General features: G+C 37.6%; 1 protein-coding gene across 1 annotated transcript; it reads right to left on the bottom strand.

Moving 5' to 3' along the window:
* Window positions 1-12,928: 12,928 nt before the first annotated feature.
* On the bottom strand, window positions 12,929-21,585 carry LOC114422627. Its single transcript, XM_028389086.1, has 2 exons — window positions 21,101-21,585; window positions 12,929-13,765 (listed from the first exon to the last, which is right to left on the bottom strand). The coding sequence occupies exons 1-2, from the start codon at window positions 21,421-21,423 to the stop codon at window positions 13,282-13,284; spliced, it is 807 nt and encodes a 268-aa protein (XP_028244887.1). The 5' UTR covers window positions 21,424-21,585; the 3' UTR covers window positions 12,929-13,281.

The following is a 21,585-nucleotide window of genomic DNA, read 5'->3' as shown; positions in this document are numbered from 1 at the left end:
CATATATTAAGGTTTATATATGTTATTGTGTTTAGAAAAAAAGGTTTATATATGTTATTGTGTTTAAAAAAAAAAGGTTTATATATGTTAGGAAGGGCTCACTAAATACTATGACTTTATATTGAAAAATTAAAAAAACTAATTTATTAATTTAAAAGAATGGATAAAATTAATATGAAATTAGTTGTCAAATAAAAAATAACACAAAAAATCAATTACCTGAACATAAATTGAAATTTAGTAATTATATGCATTTCCAAATAAGTCTTATTTTCATATTTTAATTTATTTTAAACAACTTATCATTTTTATATAATATTTTTTTAGCTCAAGTAATAATTGATTTCCCAGTACAAATGTAAAGGCATGACATCATCGATTCATCTATACAAGCACGGTATTTGTTTAAAAAAATAATTAAAAAATATTTTTTTCAAAAAAACTCATACCGACTGATAATCCATATTTTAAAAAAATAATTAAAAAATTAAATAAAAAAACTCATACAGATCGATCATTATTTTAAAAAATTCAAATTATTTTTTTAAAAAAACTCATCCATATGAGTTATTTTTATAATATTTAGTTACTTTTTAAAAAAGTTAAAAAAATTTAAAATTATTTAAAAAAAACTCATACAAATTGATAATCTGTATGGGTGATATGGATTGTCAATCCACATGATTCATACGGATCATCAATCTGTATGATTTTTTTATAAAAAAAAGTAATTTTAAAATTTAGTTATTTTTAAAAAAATAAAAATTATTATTTTTTAAATAAAAAACATTCATATGGATTGTTGATCATATGACTTAAATGGATCATCAATCCGTATAAGTTCTTTTATTTTTAATTTTTAATTATTTTTTAGAAATAATTTAAAAAATTAAAAATTATTTGAAAAAAAAATAAACTCATATGGACTGATGAATCCCTATGAGTCATATGGATTGATAATTTATATGACTCACACGGATCATCAGTCCGTATGAATTTTTTTAAAATAATTTTAATTTTTTATTTATTTTTAAGATGTTATAGAAATTTTATTTTTATATGTTAGCAATAGTTTTAACAATTTTATAAATATTGATTTGGTAATATCATTTAAAATATACTAAGCAACCACCAAACTTCACCATATATCCTTAACAAAACACGTGTACCGACAACGGCAATAAACGCACACCAACGGAAAGTAATGAAAGTAAGTTTCAGTTACGGAGTGAGATTTTACGAAAATAAAAAGACACTGCAGAAATAAAAAAAAAAATGAACATGTTATTTATAACACAAAATACCTATCAGGGCAGTTTTGGCATTTTTGAAAATTGCTGGATATACCAACAAAAATTCTGGGTATCCAAACCAGTCCCCCAAGTTAAAGTCACCCAACAAAGCCCAACATTCTGCTTTGGGGTGACACGTCAAATGGGAGACCGGTGTTACTTTGCACTTTCCATATTGCTTCCCAAATGACAATTTGGAAAGTACAAGAGGTAATTTGAGGAATGCAAGATGCAATTGCCACTCGAGACCTATCTTCACGGGCATTGTTCACACAAACGTGACTTTTTTAGCGTTCACACAACATAAATTAATTCCATAAAGTGTGTATGTGTGGGCGCGCGCATGCGTGCGTGCATGTGTGCACATTTCATATTAGTTATCAATTTGTTGGAGATTATCGATAAAGCCACTTTATGAGAAAGAGGTATCAACCATGCAAGAGATGCTTCTAAGAGCTAATGTAAGAGATTATGGAAGATTTAATCCTCCACCACGTCTCGTTCCACCCCTGGCAAAGGGGTACCAGCAGCTCCCGACCCAAATCCACCTCTTCCTCCTCCTAGTAACAGTGGACCCAAATGAAAGCGTATTCACAAAGGCAATTCAAGACTTGGTGTAACACCCTAAAATATATTACTAATTATAATTTGATGTTTAATTATATTTATTGTGTTGTTTGAATGTATGATTGACTTGAATGAGTGGAGGTATGGCTAGAATTAGTCATGTGTGAATTTCTTGATGTGGATATTAAGTTTTGTTGAACTAAGTTGAAATTGTAAGATTTCAAATTTTTGCCAAAACCTATCTAAGTAAAATCACCATCTTGGATTCATTAACCATTGGATCATTTTCAAACTTTTTATGGAGGTTCCTAAGACAATTATAAACAGTTTGACCGTTGGGATTCGAAAATAATATCTGGAGCGTGATATATAAATTTGTTTCCAAAGCAGAAAATTTGAGTTGTGGACAAGCTCACCCAGGCGAGTCACTCGCCCAAGCGAGTGTTGCAGGCTTCAAATTACGAACCAGCAGCGGAAAACACCATTTCTTCCTCCTCTCTTCCCCCAAAACCCTCCCCAATGCCCCCAAGCTTCTTCTCCACCACCCACGACCACCGGTGGCCACTGTAAGCCGCCGTTGTGTGTCGTTGAACCCCCGCACCAAGAGGAACACTTTAATCGGAGCGAAATCCTCAAAATCCTTATCAAGGATTAGGTGGAGAAAGTTCCCCCAATCCTCCATTTCGTAGCTTTTCTGAGGTAATCTTGATTTCTAAACCATTCTCCTAGTTAGTTTGAGTTCCCCTTAGTGTCTCATGTGTGTTGGGTACTATAATAAGGTATTTTTATACTTCCTTTGAAAAACCCTAGAAAATGAGACATTATAAAAGTTATTTTTTTATGATATGGGTGTTATTTTCGTGACGTTCACTGAATCTCAGTCTCATTGGCGTGATCGGAATTTCAAAATGATATCTCCTTTTAGTAGAACTCGAAACACCCCTAAGTTCTTTTATGTTTTGACAGGGGTATTTGACTCCGAATATTTTTGTTAACTTTATTTCTAAAATCTATGCTAAATTTCCTTCAATTTGGTATATAGAAACTTGCATTTGGACTTACGAGCGTGAACAAGAGAGACCTCTGAGTAACGTAAAGAGGAACTGACAGAGAGCTCACAATAGGTGAGGGGAGTTTACTATAAATTTACCGCTTTTACACCATGGTTAGGGTCAGGGAACCTAGCTATGGGAATATATGTCTGTCCCTGTTGCATTCTGACTCTTTTCTAGAAAATCATATTTTCGACAAATGGGATGCGATATATATATTGTTGATGAATAAAAATTATTGTCCTTATTTGACTTGTGTTGTTTGAAGACCTGGGGAGTGTGAATCTCGGGCATGAAAGATATATGTATATGTGGGATGCGACTTACTATTGATGTTGTTATTAATGACTTTAATTGACATGTGGTGGTGTTGATATGTATGATGATATTGATATGAGGTGACGTTATTAATGATGATCATGTCAGCATGAATTGATGTTACTGTTGATGATTATGTTAACGTGAAATGAGGTTGTTGTTGTTGTTGACAATGTCATCGAGATGAGATGATGTTTATGTTGAGAATGATATTGAAATGAAATGTTGATGATGTTGAAAATGCATTGAGATAATGCATGTTGTGTATGTTCGTGGGGGGTGCATTGACCTTGTCGGATGTCCCTGGTGGGAGAAAACAAAGTGGTTAAAGAGTTTAAGCATCTCTGAGGGGATGACTTATGATCTTTAATTCATCCATGGTTAGTGTACTTGATGGTGCCCACATTCATACATTGTATGTGTGTATGTCCATGGGGGCAGCATTGACCTTGTTGGATGTCCCTCGTGGGAGAAATAGAGTGGTTAAAGAGTCTAAGCATCTCTTACGAGGGATGGCTTGGGATCTTTAATTTGTCCATGATCAGTGCACTTAATGGTGCCATGTTTCATACGTTGCATGTTGTGTATGTTCATGGGGGGTGTCTGGACCTTATCGGATGTCTCTGGTGGGAGAAATAGAGCGGTTAAAGAGTCTAAGCATCTCTTGAGGGTGGCTTAGGATCTTTAATTTGTCCATGGTCAGTGCACTTGATGGTGCCCATGTTTCATACTTCATACGATACGGAAATAGTGTAACTTGGCCAGTAAGTACTTGTAGTTTCTTGTGAGGAGAAATACTTGTACTAGGGGGTGTGTCACTCGGTTTGGAACTCCCTTGAGACTCAGGCTGATCACCGTGGGGGGGAGTTGCATGTGCACGATAGGATGGCCTCGACAATTACTGCCTAGTTTTCCTAAGTGAGAGTGTCGTTTGAACACGCTTAGGCTATTTCCTTGGGGATGGTACATACCACATTGCATCTGAGAGTTAAGATCAGGTGCATGCATCATTCTGAGCTTAATTGATTGGATCCATGGATGGATGATGAATAATTGTTGGATGTGTGTATTGATTAATGAATGTTGTGTAAGCTCATCATGTTTGCCTATGCTCTCTTACTAATTGTGGTTATCTGATTTTTAGTATTGGTCCTTTTTATAATGAACTCACCCTTGCAATTTTGTATCGTGTGGTTAATACCTATGATGATCGCAAACCTTGTTCGTGGGAGCAGAATGACAGCAGTAGAGTGAAGGAAGTGAAATTCTATTGTGGAGCCGCCGAGTCGACGCGCTGACGTTGGCATTATTTTGGGAGATAGTTGTGTTTTGTTAATCAACTTCTCCATAGTTGGTTTCATGATCCTTTTGTTGAACTAAAGATGTAAATCATAAATTTAATTATATGTATGAACAAGTTTAAATTCCATTATGTGTATGAAGTGTACTGAGTTACTATTCATATATATATATATATATATATATTCTCTTAAGCAAATGTGTATGGTTTGGTGAATGTATGTCAAAAAAAAAATTATCTTTATTTTCATAAGCAAAAATTAAGGGAGTTTTCATTTAAAAATAAAAATTACCTCTTATTAGAGTGGTGATATCGTAACGACGAGGAAGGTCGTTACACTTGACCCAAAGCCTTCTCCTAATAAAAGTAGACCCAACTAAAACTCACCTGACAAAGGCATATTCAGCAAATCATTTATATATTGAATGGTTGGCCGCTAAGAAATGTAATAAGAAGAAATATTAAATATAATCTATTGTTTTAAATTAAAGTTAAACATATGGGTTAAATTACTTTTTTTCTTCTCTTTTTTTTATTTACATTATTTAATTGCTCTCTTTATTTTTGAAATATTCAATTTGATGTTTTATTTTTCAAATTCTTTTTTTAAGTCTTATTTTCATATTTTAATTTATTTTAAACAACTTATAATTTTTATATAATATTTTTTTAACTCAAAGAAATAATTGATTTCTCAGTACACATGTAAAGGCATGACATCATCGGTTCATGCTAACAAGCACGGTATTTGTTTACTTAACCTAACCTTGAGATCACCACATAAGCATGGAATAGAGCATCCTGAGAGTGTATATATTTCTATTACGTATACATCTCATTTCATTTCCCATTTCATCTAGCAGTTAGCCAGCAAGTGAACAGGCATGGCTAGGTTTCTTTAGCGTATCCAAGTCTTCGTGGCTTTTTTGGCCATCATTGTCCTTGTAACCTCAGGCAAGTGATACTAATTAAATTAATTAATGACTTAATTATCACATTATCCATCTAGAGCATGCATGCATGAGTTGTAGCATTTTAAATGTGATATGTAAGACATTAAAGCGTTGGTGTATTAATTAAAATTAGGTTTAGTTATCCATTTAGTTCTTATAGTTTTCAAACTTATTATTTTAGTTCCTATAATTAATAAGTGACTTTTTTAATCCCTCTAGTTTACCATTTAATTTCCAATAGATCTCTAACGTTAAAATTGTTTAACACCGTTAAATTATTATTGTCAGTCGTCCATCCCCTGAGCTCCATCTCTTTCGAGAGGCCCCCGTCGGCGAGGACTGTGGCTCCCTTCCCTCCGCCACCATTAACGTAGTCATGACCCTTGACACCAACTACCTTCGCGGCACCATGGATGAAACCGAAGCACATTTTTGCAATCCCATAACAAAACATAAAAAATTGTTTTTTGTGATACTGATTTTGTAACACTCAGAAGCACATTTTTCTGTGGCCCAAACACAAAATCTTTTGCTTGCCCTACTTTAGTTTTGTTTTGTTCCATTCACCTTGTTCTATGTTCATCTCCAGCACCTCTTGATTCATTCATTAAAAAGCCACAAACTTGAATTGATGATGGGGTACCTCTACCTTTCTTGCAAAGCCGAATCTGCTGTCTCAACCTCCCATTACGTGTCATCTTCCAAAGAGAAAAGCAGCAACATCAAGATCCAAGAGTTTTTGTACAGTGACCTCGAAGCTGCCACCAATGGCTTCTCCGACCGCAAGCTCCTCGGCAAAGGGAGCCACGGCTACGTCTACAAAGTCGTTGTTTGCAGCCGTCCCGTGGCGGTGAAGCATCTTTTGCGGTCACAGCATCATCATAACAATGTTCCCCAACGACCTACCTCTTGTTCTTTTTCCTCTACACCCTCCGAGGTCGACAACGAGATCTACATCTTCCTCTGCATCCATGGTGTCGCGGAGGTAGTTGGTGTCGAGGGTCATGGCTACTTTAATGGTGGTGGAGGGAGAGGAGCCGCAGTCCTCGCCAACGGGGGAGTCTCGGAAGAAAGGGAACTCCGAGAAAGGACGGCTTACAACAATAATTTAGAGGTGTTAAACAATTTTAACCGTAGGAACCTATTGGGGATTAAATAGTAAACTAGACTAAAAAAACCACTTATTAACTATAGGAACTAAAATGGATAAGTTTGGAAACTAGATGGACTAAATGGATAATTAAACCTTAAAATTAAAATAATTGCATCTGATGTGAATTAATGAATAGAAACTTGTCTATTTGATTAATTTGGTAGCTATCTGTGTGGGCAGCATTGGAAGGGAATGAACCGAGACCAAGATGTTGGCAAAGCAGTAAAACGTGGCCCCATGCAAGATGCTTCCATTCTTCAATTTGCAGTCATCACTGCCAGGCCACGGAAAATGCAATCTCAGGGCAATGTGTTTTCTTCTTCAAGAAATGCAAATGCAAATTCTGCGATGACCCTCTCTGAATCCATCCACATCACCTCTTAATAAGATTGATTCCCTCCTGCATGTGTACGTGTTTAAGGGATAATAGGATCAACTTCTAAGTAATGTAGTTCCACCAATAAAATTCCACCACTGCTTTCATTAGAACAAATTTATAGTCAGTTTTACTTTCAAAGTAAAAGTTATAGTCTCCTTAAAAGTGTTCAACTATAACTACTACCCGCAATTTATTTGTATGATTATGGCATTTGCATAGTTAATCTAATTATATTTGTGGTCTAAAACATTACAATTAATTATAAGATGAACCAACAATAAAGTGTATCATAATATAAATAGCAAGAGTCATGGAAAACCCTTTTTTCTCTACAGGTATCCTTGGTGGAAGTGATGCAAAGAAGAAGCCGCCGGACGGTATGACTTTGGAAAAGAAACAGAAGCCCCCCCCCCCGTGTTGGAAGGCCTCTGTAGCCCTTAGGCAAGAGAATTGGTTTCAACACGATGCAAGAAAGGCTTACGAGACATTTGGCAACGGCTTCCTCATGGTTACGTTTGATCATGATGATGATAGGATGAAGGCCCTTGGCTAATTTTTTACCATTATTACCATTATCTAACAGTACAAACTTGGTCCCCATCCTTTCTATCACCAATAGCGAAGATTGACAAAACAATTGTGTGGGTTTGATTCCCTGGATTGAATCTAAATTTCTATGATCAAGTGTGGCTTCAAGGACACTGGTATAAAGTGGAATATGAAGGCCTTCTTTTGTGTTTCAATGATATCTCTATTATGTCTTGAAATATCCGTGATACAGTAGGTCGCTGTACATGGCGTCACATTCGTGACTTAGTGAAATCACATCATCCTTCTATTTTTCTCATTATGAAACGCATGGGCCTTTCAGCAGAGTGGACAAACAGTGGTTGTCTCTTGGCTAGAAACCAGTGTTCATTCAAGAAGCTCATATGGGTTTTATCCTGTATCCAAAATATTCAATTTCTGTTGATGGAAAATTTCACTCAAGCCATTACATTTAAAATTGAGAGACGGCATTTTAGTTGGTTTTGTTCAGCCATCTATGCCTCCCCTAATCCTGCTGCTATAAAGCTGTTATGGAACCAACTTAGGGATATTAGTCATTTGTGTACTGGTCCGTGGTTGATGTTAGGGGCCTTCAATGAAATTCTTGGCCCTCAAGAGGTCTCTGGAGGAACATTTTCGATGTCTAGAGCTCTCACGTTTGCTAATATGATTGATAAGTGTAACATGTTGGAGATTGAGATGAAAGGTGGCCGCTTTACATGGAAAAAGAATATTCAGAATGGAATTCACGTCAGGAAAAAATTGGATAGGTGTTTGTCCAATCCAGATTGGCGTATGCATTAGTCGATATTCCACCAACCCATAACTCAGACCACATAATGGAAAAATAATAGATTTCATTTTCAGGCGGCATGGGTTTCACATTCTGATTATGATGCTTTGGGAGAAGCTACTTGGAAACACACTTCAGGTAGTATTTATCACTAACTTGATCAAATCAAATCCAATTCTCAGGATTTCAGTGACAAAGTTTTCGGTAATATTTTTAAAAGAAAAAAAACTCTGGAGGGGCGTTTAAAAGGTATTCATATGGAGCTAGATTTGGCTTATGATAGACAATTGGAGAATTTGGAAAAAAAAAAAATTGCAGCTTTCAATATAATCCGGTTCTAGCTCAAGAGGAGATACTATATGGTTTCGAAATCTAGAGAGCAATGGGTAAGGTATGGGAATAAAAATACAAAAAAAAATTCATACTCAAACCATTATTTGTCTAAGGAGAAATAAAATGACTGGATTTGGTCAAGTCAGCCGTTAACGGTCACGTTTGCAGTTAACGGATCCATTATAACGATAGGGACCTCACACAAAACTTTTCAAATATTAGGAACTCGTCTCAAAGGAAAAATTTATTAGGAACCAAATTCAAAATTCGGATATATAACAGGGATCAAAAATATATTTAAGCTTTTTTAATATCATATTCATCCTTAGGGGTTTTGTTAGAGAATCTCCTAAGTGTCCTTCTAACTTCACCTAATGTATGGAAATTGTTTTGTTCTTTAGCAATTGTTTTACCACATTATGTCTCAATTGAATATGTTTGTTTTTCTCATTGTAAGTTTTGTTCTTAGCCACAACTATTGTTGATTGAGAATCACAATGCATAGACACTGATGGTGTTGATTTCATTCCCAAAGGAATGTTAGCCAAGAAGTTTTTCAACCACTAAACCTTGCTACTAGCCATTTCTAGAGCAACAAACTCTCACTCCATTGTTGATCTACCTATAATAGTTTGTCTAGTTGATCTCCATGCAACTGTACCACCACCAAGTGTAAATACATAAACACTAGTGGATTTTGTCTCATCTGAATCAAAGATCTAGTTAGCATCGCTATGGCCTTCTAGTACAACAAGAAATCCACTATATTCAATACCATAATCCATGGTGTCTCTCAATTATCTCAGGAGTCTTGCAATTGCATCCAAATGGTCCTGATTAGGACTATTGGTGTATCTGCTCAATCTACCTACTGCATACACAATATCATGTCTAAAGAAATTCAATCTACCTAACTGTACCACCACCAAGTGTAAATACATAAACACTAGTGGATTTTGTCTCATCTGAATCAAAGATCTAGTTAGCATCGCTATGGCCTTCTAGTACAACAAGAAATCCACTATATTCAATACCATAATCCATGGTGTCTCTCAATTATCTCAGGAGTCTTGCAATTGCATCCAAATGGTCCTGATTAGGACTATTGGTGTATCTGCTCAATCTACCTACTGCATACACAATATCATGTCTAAAGAAATTCAATAGATGTAGTAAGCCTCCGATGATTTGGGCATATTGAGTTTGATCAATTGGTTCTCCTCTATTTTTCTTCAGTTGAGAATTAGCATTATAAGGGATACTCACTAACTAAGACTCATAATAGTCAAACTTCCTAAGAAGTTTCTCAACATAATGGCCTTGGGATAGTAATATACTATCTCCCTTCTGTACGATTTTAATTCCCAAAATTTGACTTGCTTCACCCATATCTTGCATGTCAAACTTAAGATGCCAAAAAAGATTTAGTTCTTAAAACTACATCAATGCATGCACCAAAGGTAAGCATGTCATCCACATACAAACATATAATAACACTATTACCATCTACAGGCTTTGTGTACACACATTTATCAACATCATTAGAGGAAAAACCATCACCAAATAAAGTCTCATTAAACTTTTCATGTTATTGTTTTGGTGTTTGTTTTAAACCATATAGAAATTTAAAAGTTTACACATTTTGTTTTCTTGACCAAGAACCTAACACCCTTCAAGTTGGGTCATATATACCTTCCTCTAAATGATCATTCAGTAAAGTTGTATTGACATTCATCTAATGAATCACTTATGGATGGCAGCTAAAGCTACCAAAACTCAGATAAAGGAAATCCTAGTAACAGGTGTAAAAGTATCAAAGTAATTTATGTTCGGTTTTTTAGAAAACCCTTTAGCTACCAACCAGACCTCATACATGTCTATTGATCCATCAGGGTTATACTTCATATTAAAGATTCATTTGCATCCAATTGGTCTTGCTCCTTTGTGTAAGTCAATGAAAGTCCATGTATTGTTCTTCTTGATAGAATCAATTTCAATTTTAATGGCTTGTTCCGAAAGGTTTGCATCTAAAGAACCAATTGCTTCAGAAAAGCTCAAAGGGTTATCCTCAACAAGATATGTATAAAAATCATCTCCAAAGGATTTTTTTTTATCCTTTGTCTTTTACTCCTTCTTAAGTCCTCATACATAGGTTCATTACAGGTTTCAACAAATTGTTCAGGACTAATACCAGCACTAGAACTAACACTAGACCTTAAAGGGAATATGTTCTAAACAAATCAATGTTCTTAGTCTCCATGATGGTATTGCAATCAAGCACATGACTCTTAAGGACAAGAAACCTATAGGTAGCACTACATGGGTGTTCGCTGAAGAGGTCTCGATCTGGCTAATGTTAGTGATGTTAAAGGTGTGGGCGAAGAGAGTGATAAAAAGAGAAAGAAAAATGGAGCTACATGTGTTCAATTTTTAGTGGGCAGACATTTGACATGTAGGCTATAGCTTCGAGCCAAAAAAATGACACATAACATTTTTGTAAGGATAAAAAATTTTGTTGGGACTAAACCAAATTTTAGTATATTTATAGTGACAAAAAAAATATTTTAGCTAAAGTCAAATATAACTATTGTCAAAATCAACTTTCATTATTTCCTACCATAAAACCAAACACTCTAAATTACTTTTAAGATTCAAAAAGAAATAGGGTAAAATTATTATCATAAAACTATAACAAGTTTTCATAAGCTATTCTGGAGTCTACTAAAATAAGATGAAAGCAACCTATGGATTATCATCAACTATTTTCATAAATTCTTACAAAACTTACACAAGTACTTATATCCATGGTTGTCAGAAACATCTCAATCGGTTCAACTAGTTGAACCAGAGGCATGCTCGATTGGTTTAAACCCCAAAACTAGTGTGCAATTGAATCGATCATGAACTAGAGAAACCACTCAAGAACCGACAAAACCACTAAAAAACGACAGTTGAATCAATTTTGGATGTTCGATGAAAATTGCAATTTTTTTTACTAATTGATTTTATTTGTTATTGTTGAACTTAAACCAATACTTGCTAATGGATTTTATTTGCTAATGGATTTTATTTGCTATTGTTGAACTTAAAATATTATGATGCATTAGATTTAATTTCATATATAATTTACCTTTATTATATGTTATGACTTATGACACTTTGAAGTGTAATTTAATTTTTAGTGTTATAAATTTATGCATATGATGTTATTTTTTGTTTAATATTTGATTAATATATTATATAAAATTTTTATAAAAAAAATAGTATTTTATTAAAACTGATTTGACCCCAATTCAACTCTGATTGAAACATTGAACCTTAAACCAGTGTCTTCACCGGTTTAGTGATCGGTCCGGTTATGATAACATTGTTTATATCACAAGATCTCAATAAGCTACATATAAGATCTTTCAAACACACTCTAAATAAACTCGTTAAAAGGCCCTTAGAGATTAGAAAGGACTATAGGTAACAATTTTTGCACACCAGCTAATGCACGTGAAGAAGTTCAATTACTAGCCAAAATCCTCTAGATATAAGAAACTGGACTTCCTAGTGAAGTGGCTATGCAGCCATAACAATATCGGGCTTTCAGAGGCTTGACTAATGTAATACTAAAAAAGACACTGTGTGTTCTGACTTCTGATGATAATTAGTCAAGACGGTTGAGAATAACTAAACTACAACAGACGTGGAAAAAATGTGGATATCATATAAACTAATGTTAACTGATTGATTGTACTTATGGAATGCATCTGAAATGTTATTCTCAGTGCAACAAAAAAAAGTATCAACAAGATCTTTGTATCTGACCAACAATAGCTCAAGAACAAAATGGAACTAAACTAAGATAACTACAAGACAATATGGGTCTATTTGGATAAACTTTTCCCCCAAGTACTTCTAGAAAAAGAAAATAGGAAGAAAAAATGAGATGAGTTTCTCCATAAGCTAATTTGTAGAAGTTCTCTCATATTAACTTCACTAAAAGATGATTTTTAACTTAACACATTCTGGTTTTAGCTTATGGAGAAGCTTTTTAATTTCTTATTTTCTTCTAGAAGTGCTTATGAAGAAGTTTATCCAAAGAGGCTCATATTCTTACTTACCAGTTACAGATAAACCTTTCTTTAAGAACAAATTTAGGGTGAAGGAAATCAAAGTTATAAGGTTTTCAAATATATATTGAAACCAAGAATGCATAGAATTAACTATTGTGAAACTAGGACACATGAAGACTGAAAGAGAGTATACAAATTGATCTGATTAAACATTCTTAAGGTTAAACAATTATATGAGAATAAAACGCCAAGATTCCATTTTGCAAGAGAAACAAAATAATTCTTAATTATAAAATTTTGATTATAGCATATAGATCTATCTCATCTGTGTAAACTCACCAGACATAAAAACCTTCATTTCCTCCAACATCAGAATGGGAAACTTGCACTCTTCTGCATCCCTGCCTATCTATATACACTCTGTCCTTTGAGAAAAACCATTGTATGCTATTGACCAAATTTCATCATATCTAACCAATCTATTACAACCTATAGTATATATCATCTAGGGAACAATTTACTAAGTGGTCACTATGAACATGTAGCCATACAATCTTGTGGTAGCAACCTCTCTTCTTGATCCACAGTGTCCTTAACAGCATGATAAAACTCTAACCATGAAGAAGAGTTGGAATCCAAAGGACCCCATGAAAATGTTAGATTTGGACTTGCAGGGCAAGCAGTAACCAAATCCAAAACTGAAACTGGTTTGAGGGTCTGTGGAAAGTTGAATGCTAAATTATCTACTTTGTGTTCATAAATTTTCCCATTTCGGTCCAATTTGTACCGAGATGTACCCTGAAATTCACCCTTAGCCTCCCATGGAACCCGGGGCACACCCCTCAGGTTCCACCTGATCAATATCACGTTCTCCGAAGGCTGCCATATCCTATACACATCTAGAGCAATCTCACGGAACAAAATTTTACCATGAAACCTCAATGCCCAGAAGATCAATTTGTACTTCTCAATACCAGTAAATGTATTCAAAGGGTCTTTGAATGTTATATCATCCCTGAAATAATCAAATTCAACATTAAAAAACACATATCTCCCCCTAATAAACATCTGAAATCTAACAGAAAATCACACACACACATAGCACAAAAATACACATCTCAAAGATGAAAATTAAAATACTGAAATGATCAAATTCAACATTAAAAGCCCCATTTTTCAGCAGTAAGAATAATCTTAATGTAATAGAAAATCACACATACACACCCCTCATCTCAAAGATTAAAATTCAAATAGTGAAGTGATCAAATTCAACATTAAAAACCCCGTCTTTTTGCTGTAAGAATCATCTTAATGTAACAGAAAATCACACACACACACCCCTCAACTCAAAGATGAAAATTCAAAATTAAAAAGCCCATCTTTCCCCTGTAACAAACATGAAACATCTGAAAACTAACAGAAAACCACACACATGCACAAAAACACATATCCCAAAGGTGAAAATTCAAATACTGAAATATCAAATTCGACATTAAAAAACACACAAATCTCAAAGATGAAAATTCAAATCCTGAAATGATCAATCTAACAGTAAACCACACATATCCCAAAGGTGAAAATTCAAATACTGAAATATCAAATTCAACATAAAACACACACACACACATCTCAAAGATGAAAATTCAAATCCTGAAATGATCAATCTAACACTTTTTTTTTTTTTTTTTTTTTTTTGGAAGGCGAAGATAATATATTATATATGAAACCAAGTACCAGAGGTACTACATAATACAGAAAAGGTCCTGATAATCAGGAGATACAGCACCCTCCACAGATGAAAACCCTACTAACAGAAGCTTTAACTAAAAGCTATAGACATATTTGAAGACCAACTATAATAAGGAATCTGGAAATTCCTTTCCCAACCCCTCAGCCAGGTCCATAAGAGAAACAGAGTGCTATCTGTCAGTCTAGTGATATCAAAGGTTTGATTCTGGAAAATTATATCATTTCTGAGCCTCCAAATTGAGGTTGTAACTGCTATCCACCACATTGTCCTTCTTATGTTAGCATCCTTTGAAACTGCTGAGGAGAAATGCTGAAGAAAATTGTCCAAAGGTCTGCAGTGAAACACCTTTTCTTCCTTTATCCAAGATAGGAATTCCCACCATATAGGCATAATTTTGCCACAAGTGAAGAATAAGTGGGAAGCAGTTTCAGGTTGACTATGACAGAATGGGCATAAATTATTATCCACCTGAATCTGCCTCTTAATCAAATTGTCCTTCGTAGGAAGTCTATCCCATAGTAACCTCCAACCAAAGGAGAGGGCTTTAGGAGGAAGTTTAATCTCCCAGAGTGTCTTGAAGCCCAGGTACTGACCTTCATCATCCCTGTCAGCTTTAATAACTTGATAACCAGATTTAGATGTTAAGACCCCAGTGGATTCAGCTCTCCAAATCCAGGTATCATGGAGATTGTTAATTAATCTGATTTGATGGATGTGATCAATGAATTTAGAGGCTAGCTGCACCTCATTATCAAACAAGTGTCTTCTCCAAACCATATTCCAGACCCACCCATTCTCAGTCCAAGATCCCACCTCTGCCACTGTTAAATCCCTTTGAGAAGAAATAGAGAATAATTCAGGGAATTGATCCTTGAGAGGAACTCCTTCATCGCCCCAAGGATCCTCCCAAAACAGGAATTTGTCGCCTCTCCCCAGCTTCCACCTAATTTGATTATCAGCATTGATCACATTCTGATGTTGAAAGATGGCCCTTAAGTCAGCCCACCAAGTAGAGAAATACTGCTTTCTAGGACCATGCTCTAATCCCCTCCAGCCATTATACTTAGAGTTCAGGATTCTAGTCCAAAGCTGGTCTGGTTGGTGGAACATCATCCACTTCCATTTGAACAGCAAAGCCTTGTTAAGACTTTGGATATCTCTGATCCCCAATCCTCCCATATGCTTAGGAGTGCAGCACTGGCTCCAAGACATCCAAGCAATCTTCCTTCCATCTGGTTTTCCCCCCCAAAGGAATTGTCTTTGGATGGTAGAAATCCTATGAATTATAGCTGATGGGGCCCTGAAAAAAGACAAGAAGAAAAGAGGTAATGCTGTTAGGACAGCATTGATGAGTGTGATCCTTCCAGCCATAGAAATATGTCTCTGATTCCACTTGCTCAGTTTAGCCTCGAACTTCCTTATGACAGGATCCCAAACTGCCCTCCTTCTAGGATTAGCACCCACTGGAATTCCCAGATAGCAGAAGGGGAGCTGCAATAAAGCACAATTGAGGTAGGTAGCAGCAGAGTTGCACCAAACCGCAGATTGGCCAACAGCCCCAAACTGGCTCTTGGAGAAGTTGATCCTTAACCCAGAAACCATCTCAAAGCTTCTAAGAATGGTCTTCACTACTCTGACATTTTCCATAGAAGCTTCTCCAAAGAACACAGTGTCATCAGCGTATTGAAGAACATTTACAGGCACTTTGTTCTTCCCCACCAGATAACTTTTGAACAAGTTTTGAGAAACAGCTTCTCTCATCAGCCCTGTCAATCCCTCAGCCACTAAATTAAAGAGGAAAGGTGCCAAAGGGTCACCTTGTCTCAATCCTCTTTGAGGGATAAATTCTGAAGTTGGGCTGCCATTAACAAGGATCGAAATGGAAGCCGAATTGATGCAGGCCCTTATCCACCTAATCCATCTCTCATGAAACCCCAATCTCTTCAGCATATAAATGAGAAATTGCCAAGATACAGAATCATAGGCCTTCTCAAAGTCCACCTTAAACACCATACACGGCTGCTTGGATCTTCTAGCCTCCTCAATCACTTCATTAGCCACCAGAACACCATGAAGTAATTGTCTTCCCTGAATAAAAGCTGTCTGCCTTTCATCTACAAGATGAGGCATAACTTTTCTCAGCCTGTTAGCCAACACTTTGGCAACAATTTTATAAGAGCAGCCTATAAGGGATATAGGTCTGAAATCATTGATTTCTTGAGGGTCTTTCACTTTAGGGATAAGTGCAATAAAGGAGGAGTTGCTGCCTTTGGGGAAGGTGGCATTAACGAAGAATTCATCAAAAAATCTCAGGAAATCAGATTTAAGCTCCTTCCAAAAGTGCTTAATAAATCTGAAGTTAAGCCCATCAGGCCCAGGGCTTTTGTCATTGCCACAACTCCACACAGCACAAGTGATCTCCTCTTCATTAAAAGGCTCAACCATGCTATCCCTTTGAAGATCAGATAAAGCATTGAAGTGGACTCCATCAAGGTTAGGTCTTTGCTGCTGCAATTCATGAAATCTATTTCGGAAGTGCTGCAAAACCTCTGCCTTGACCAGGGAAGGATCTTCAACCCAAGCATCATCAATATATAGTCCCCTAATCGCATTTCTCCTCCTACTGAAATTTATTAATTTGTGAAAATAAGAGCTATTGCAATCCCCCTCTTTAACCCATCTACTTCTAGCTTTCTGCCTCAAGATAGACTCCAGGAGGCTAGCCTTTTCCCAAAGCTGTGATTGAAGGTCCTTCAGCTGCTTGATTTGAATCTCCGAGAGCTGAGAGGGCATAGAGTTCTCCATCTCATTCAAACTCTGTTGCAGCTTCTTAATTTGGATATTAATGTCTGCTGAATTCTCCTTACTCCATCTTTTCAACCTCTGTTTGAGGTTCTTGAGCTTGGTTTTTAAAACAAAACCCCCCCACCCCAAGGGCTGATAACCGAGCCAACAATCTTTCACTACTTGCTGAAATTCCTTGATCTTTAACCAACCGCCAAAGACCTTAAAAGGCTTTGGGCCCCAATCAATAATTTTAGATTGAAGGAGAATAGGGCAGTGGTCAGAAAAATTTCTCTCAAGGTTGAATTGAGAACTATCAGGCCATAGATCCATCCAGCCATCCGAAACCATAATCCTGTCCAGTTTACTTTTGCAAGTTCCATTAGGCCTAACCCAAGTAAAAGGTTTACCCATACAGGGAATGTCCTCCACCCCCATATCCGCAAGCCATTCATTGAATTCTTCTATGATTTGAGAGTCTGGATTACTATTGCTAATCCCTTGTCTTTCTAAAGGGTATCTGATGCAATTGAAGTCTCCAACCAAACACCAACAGGAATCAAGAGACTGAGCTTTTCTATTACTAAGGTTCTGCCATAGCTGCCTCTTCCCAGCAGTATCACAAGGGGCATAGAGGTTAACAACTACTACTCTTTGCATTTGAGGCAGCCAAACTCCACCCAACATAATATAATCTTTATCTGAGCATCGAAAATCAACCTGAAATTTATTATTATCCCATATACATAGTAAACCCCCAGCAGCATTAATGGCAGGCTGCCATTCCCACTCCAGATCACTTTGGCCCCAAAGAAATTGACACGAGGCTTTGTCTAAACAGTCTTTCTTGGTTTCTTGAAGGCACAAGAGATCAACATGAAGCTTCCCTACCAAACTCCTGATAGAAGTCCATTTGAGACCTCTACCTAGCCCTCTAATATTATAGGATATAATATTCATTTATGGATACTCCTGTTTCCCAGCTGTAATGCCTCTTTCCTATCCCGAGTCTCCATGTTCTTGAAGCTGTGAATGCCTTCCTGATCTGATGCATGCTGAAGACCCAGGGATTTCGCAAGGGTCCACTGCTGATTGGCATCTTCAAGGTCTTCCAAGGGATTCCCATCAACACTGTTAACCTCCTCCGCCTCCCCCTCCATCTCTCCCCTGTTCCTGCTGAGAGGACCTTTAGTGAAAGAGTCCTTTGGGTCAGGAACAACCTTGTCCTCCATGTCCAGTGTATTTTCTTCAGCTACAGGCTTAAGAAGGCAGCCCTTTAATGGGCCATTCCGCTGCCTAGCATAAACTTTAGGGAACCCGTCCATGTTCCTGCTAGCAGTCTGGGTCATTGTTATATGTTTTTTCTTTTTGCACTCCTCCAGTTTCGTTATTAGGCCCGAAGTGGAACTTGGCCCAACGTTCTTTTGACCCTGTATGTGGCCTGTGTCATAAAAGTCTCCCCTATCCGTTGCACATGTCTTATAATCCCCATGGGTAATACACTGCTGACCTATTGGTTCTTCAGAATTTGAAACTTTTCCATTTTGGTCTTCCTCAGACTTTCGAAGCACGTCTAACTCGGGTTCCGATGTTATGACCACTGGGGAAAGATTTCCCTGCATCTCCTCTGCACACACATACCCTTGGTCAGCCTTTGTCAAAGTAGGGCCCTGAGAGTGCCTTGCTGCGCCACCTGCGTTAGGTCTGCAATTATCAGGATTTGGGCTCTTGTCCACTGATTCAAACCGATCCCGAGTTTGGCCATAAGGACCGCTGGGTAAAACTTTTGACTGGTGGTTCAAGAAGAAGTTGTTGTTGGTTACTGACAGCTCCGGCGAGTAGGAAAATGCGGTGTCACCGTCATCGTCTTCCTCCGCAACACCCTCCTCCTCCGACGTGACCTCATCCGTCCACTCGCCGGACATGGATAATCTGGTTCTCCGCATGTCCCCGCCGTCACCTACCTCCTCCACCAACCACACTCTGTGATCTTCTTCACCACAACGAACGATTGTTTCCTTGATTATCGCCGGCGGCAGGGGAGTTCGTACTAACAATCGTGCACGATCCAGTCTCCTCCTGTCCTCGGTGTCTTCATCGACCTCGATCACGTCTCCGATGGTTGAGACGACCTGCTTCATATGGTCCACTTCCCATGCTTCAATCGGGAAACCCCATACTTGAAGCCACACGATCCGATTAGATACCCTGTACCCCGGACGCCACCTCTCGAGGGAATAAAAGAGGGTATTGCCGCCGTTCGTCTCTGAGTTGATAAGCTGTTGGGCCTTATCCGCTGAAAGACCAGTAATTAGTACTATGTCGTCTCCGAGGGATCTAGCGCTGATGCTATATCCCAGCTCCCACGATATGTAGTCCTCCATCTTCTCCGCCTGCATCGGTTTCTTCAACCTACCAACCCAAGCCCCTTTACACCAGACTTCCCGACCTTTATTAGGTACGATGGTAATTGTTGGAATGCCATCTACAGCTGTCGTTGTTCCTCCTAAGCCTCCTTTCTGAGCCACCACTTCCACATATGATCTCACCCGAGGTCTATTAGTGGCCTGAGAATCCTTGACAGCTTCTTTACTTTGCTTTTCCTTTTTATCTACTTTTGTATGCGTATGAACATTCGACGCTAGCCTTGTGAACCTGGGAAGGTTAACGAACAGCTTATGGTCATCAATGAAGATATTGTCCAGGTGCGTCTCCAAAAGCTTTACGTCCGAAACGTCCTTGAACCTCACGAAGCCGAACCTTCTTCCCTCCTTGTTACGACGTTTGGCAATGAAAACTTCACGCACATCTCCCCAAATCTTAAACTTCCCCCAGAGCCTCACTTCATTAACGTTGTCTGTGAAATTAGTGAAGTAAAAGGATGTAATATCCTCCTTGTCTCTCCAGTTGGGGTGGTTTGCCGAGAGGTTATGTAGTGATCTGTTCTGGGTATAGTTCTTCTTTGCTGCCTTTGCTTCCCTCCTTCTTATCACCTTGGTCCATACTTCCTGATCAGGTTCAGCATCCTGTCTATTATGTTCCTGGTTCCCCCCCTTCGAGCTTCCGTATGTTTCGTCTTGTCGCGTCTTTCTGGAGATGCTCCGACAACGTGGGAGATATTCCTCGTGTCGCCTATCTCTATCTCTCCCCCTCTCCCTGCTGCGTCTGTATATTCTGTTGTTGTCATAAGAACGGTCTCTTGCAGGCTCTCGATTTCTCAGGGAACCTCTCTGTCTCTCTAAAAGGCGTGCTCTCCCTCTCTCAGGCGCTCTTCCTCTACAGAGTGCCTGTCTCTCTCCCTGTCTCTCTTTCTCTCTCTCTCTAACGTGTTTCTCTCTCATGTCTCTCTCATGAATACCAAATCATGCCTATTGACTCCATACATTCCAGCAAAAATGTAATAACAGCAGCAAGGTCTATGGCATGTTTAGGGGCAGGGTAGCTTTGCCTCATCAATGCTTTCTATCTCCTCAATTAGAATTTCCTACTTTTAGGAGGATTTCTTACCCTGATCAATCTAACACTAAACCACACACACAACAAAAAAACACATATCAAAGATGAAAATTCAAATACTGAAATGATCAAATTCAAAATAAATAAACCATTTTTCCCCTGTAAGAATCATATCATAATTTAACAACCCCCCCCCCCCCCCCCCAAACTCAGATGAACATTCAAATACTGAAATGATCAAATTCAACATTAAAAAACCCATTTTTTTCCTGTAAGAAACATGTTAAATCTAACAGAAAACCACACCACACATAACACGTCTCAAAGACGAAAACTCAAATACCCAGATGAGAAATTGACCTGTAAATGTCATAATTGAGGTCTTTGACGAAGATGAAGGGCATGTCCTCACGGAGGGTCCTGACAGCAAGGCCAAGATTGAGGTAAAACTCATCCTTCTGCTGCTGAAGCTCGTCTCTGGCACCTGTTGTTGGTGTGTGCCCCTGAGCAACCTGTGCAGTGGAACTTTGGAGTGCGGAAAGTGGAGCAGATGAAGTGAAGAAGAACAATGAAGGACTTTGAGAAGTGGGTTTTGCTGATGATGGTGAAGGCGTTTGAGGAATGGGTTTTGATTTGGTTTGGGGTAGCAGTGAGGGTTTCAGGTTGGATAGAAGAAAAGCCATGATTTTAGCCTTTAATGCTCAAACGGGTATCCAATATTTTATTAGCCTTTCGTTTGATTGAGAGAGAGAGAGAATTGTAGCTGAAGCGAAAATTCTGAGGCTGTTGTTAACCATTATGAGTGGCTTTGAGTATGGCCATGAAATCAAAATGAATAGCAATGT

The sequence above is a fragment of the Glycine soja genome, chromosome 8 (assembly GCF_004193775.1).
Source record: "Glycine soja cultivar W05 chromosome 8, ASM419377v2, whole genome shotgun sequence".
Taxonomy (NCBI): Eukaryota; Viridiplantae; Streptophyta; class Magnoliopsida; order Fabales; family Fabaceae; genus Glycine; species Glycine soja.
This window is presented reverse-complemented; position numbering and strand designations above follow the sequence as displayed.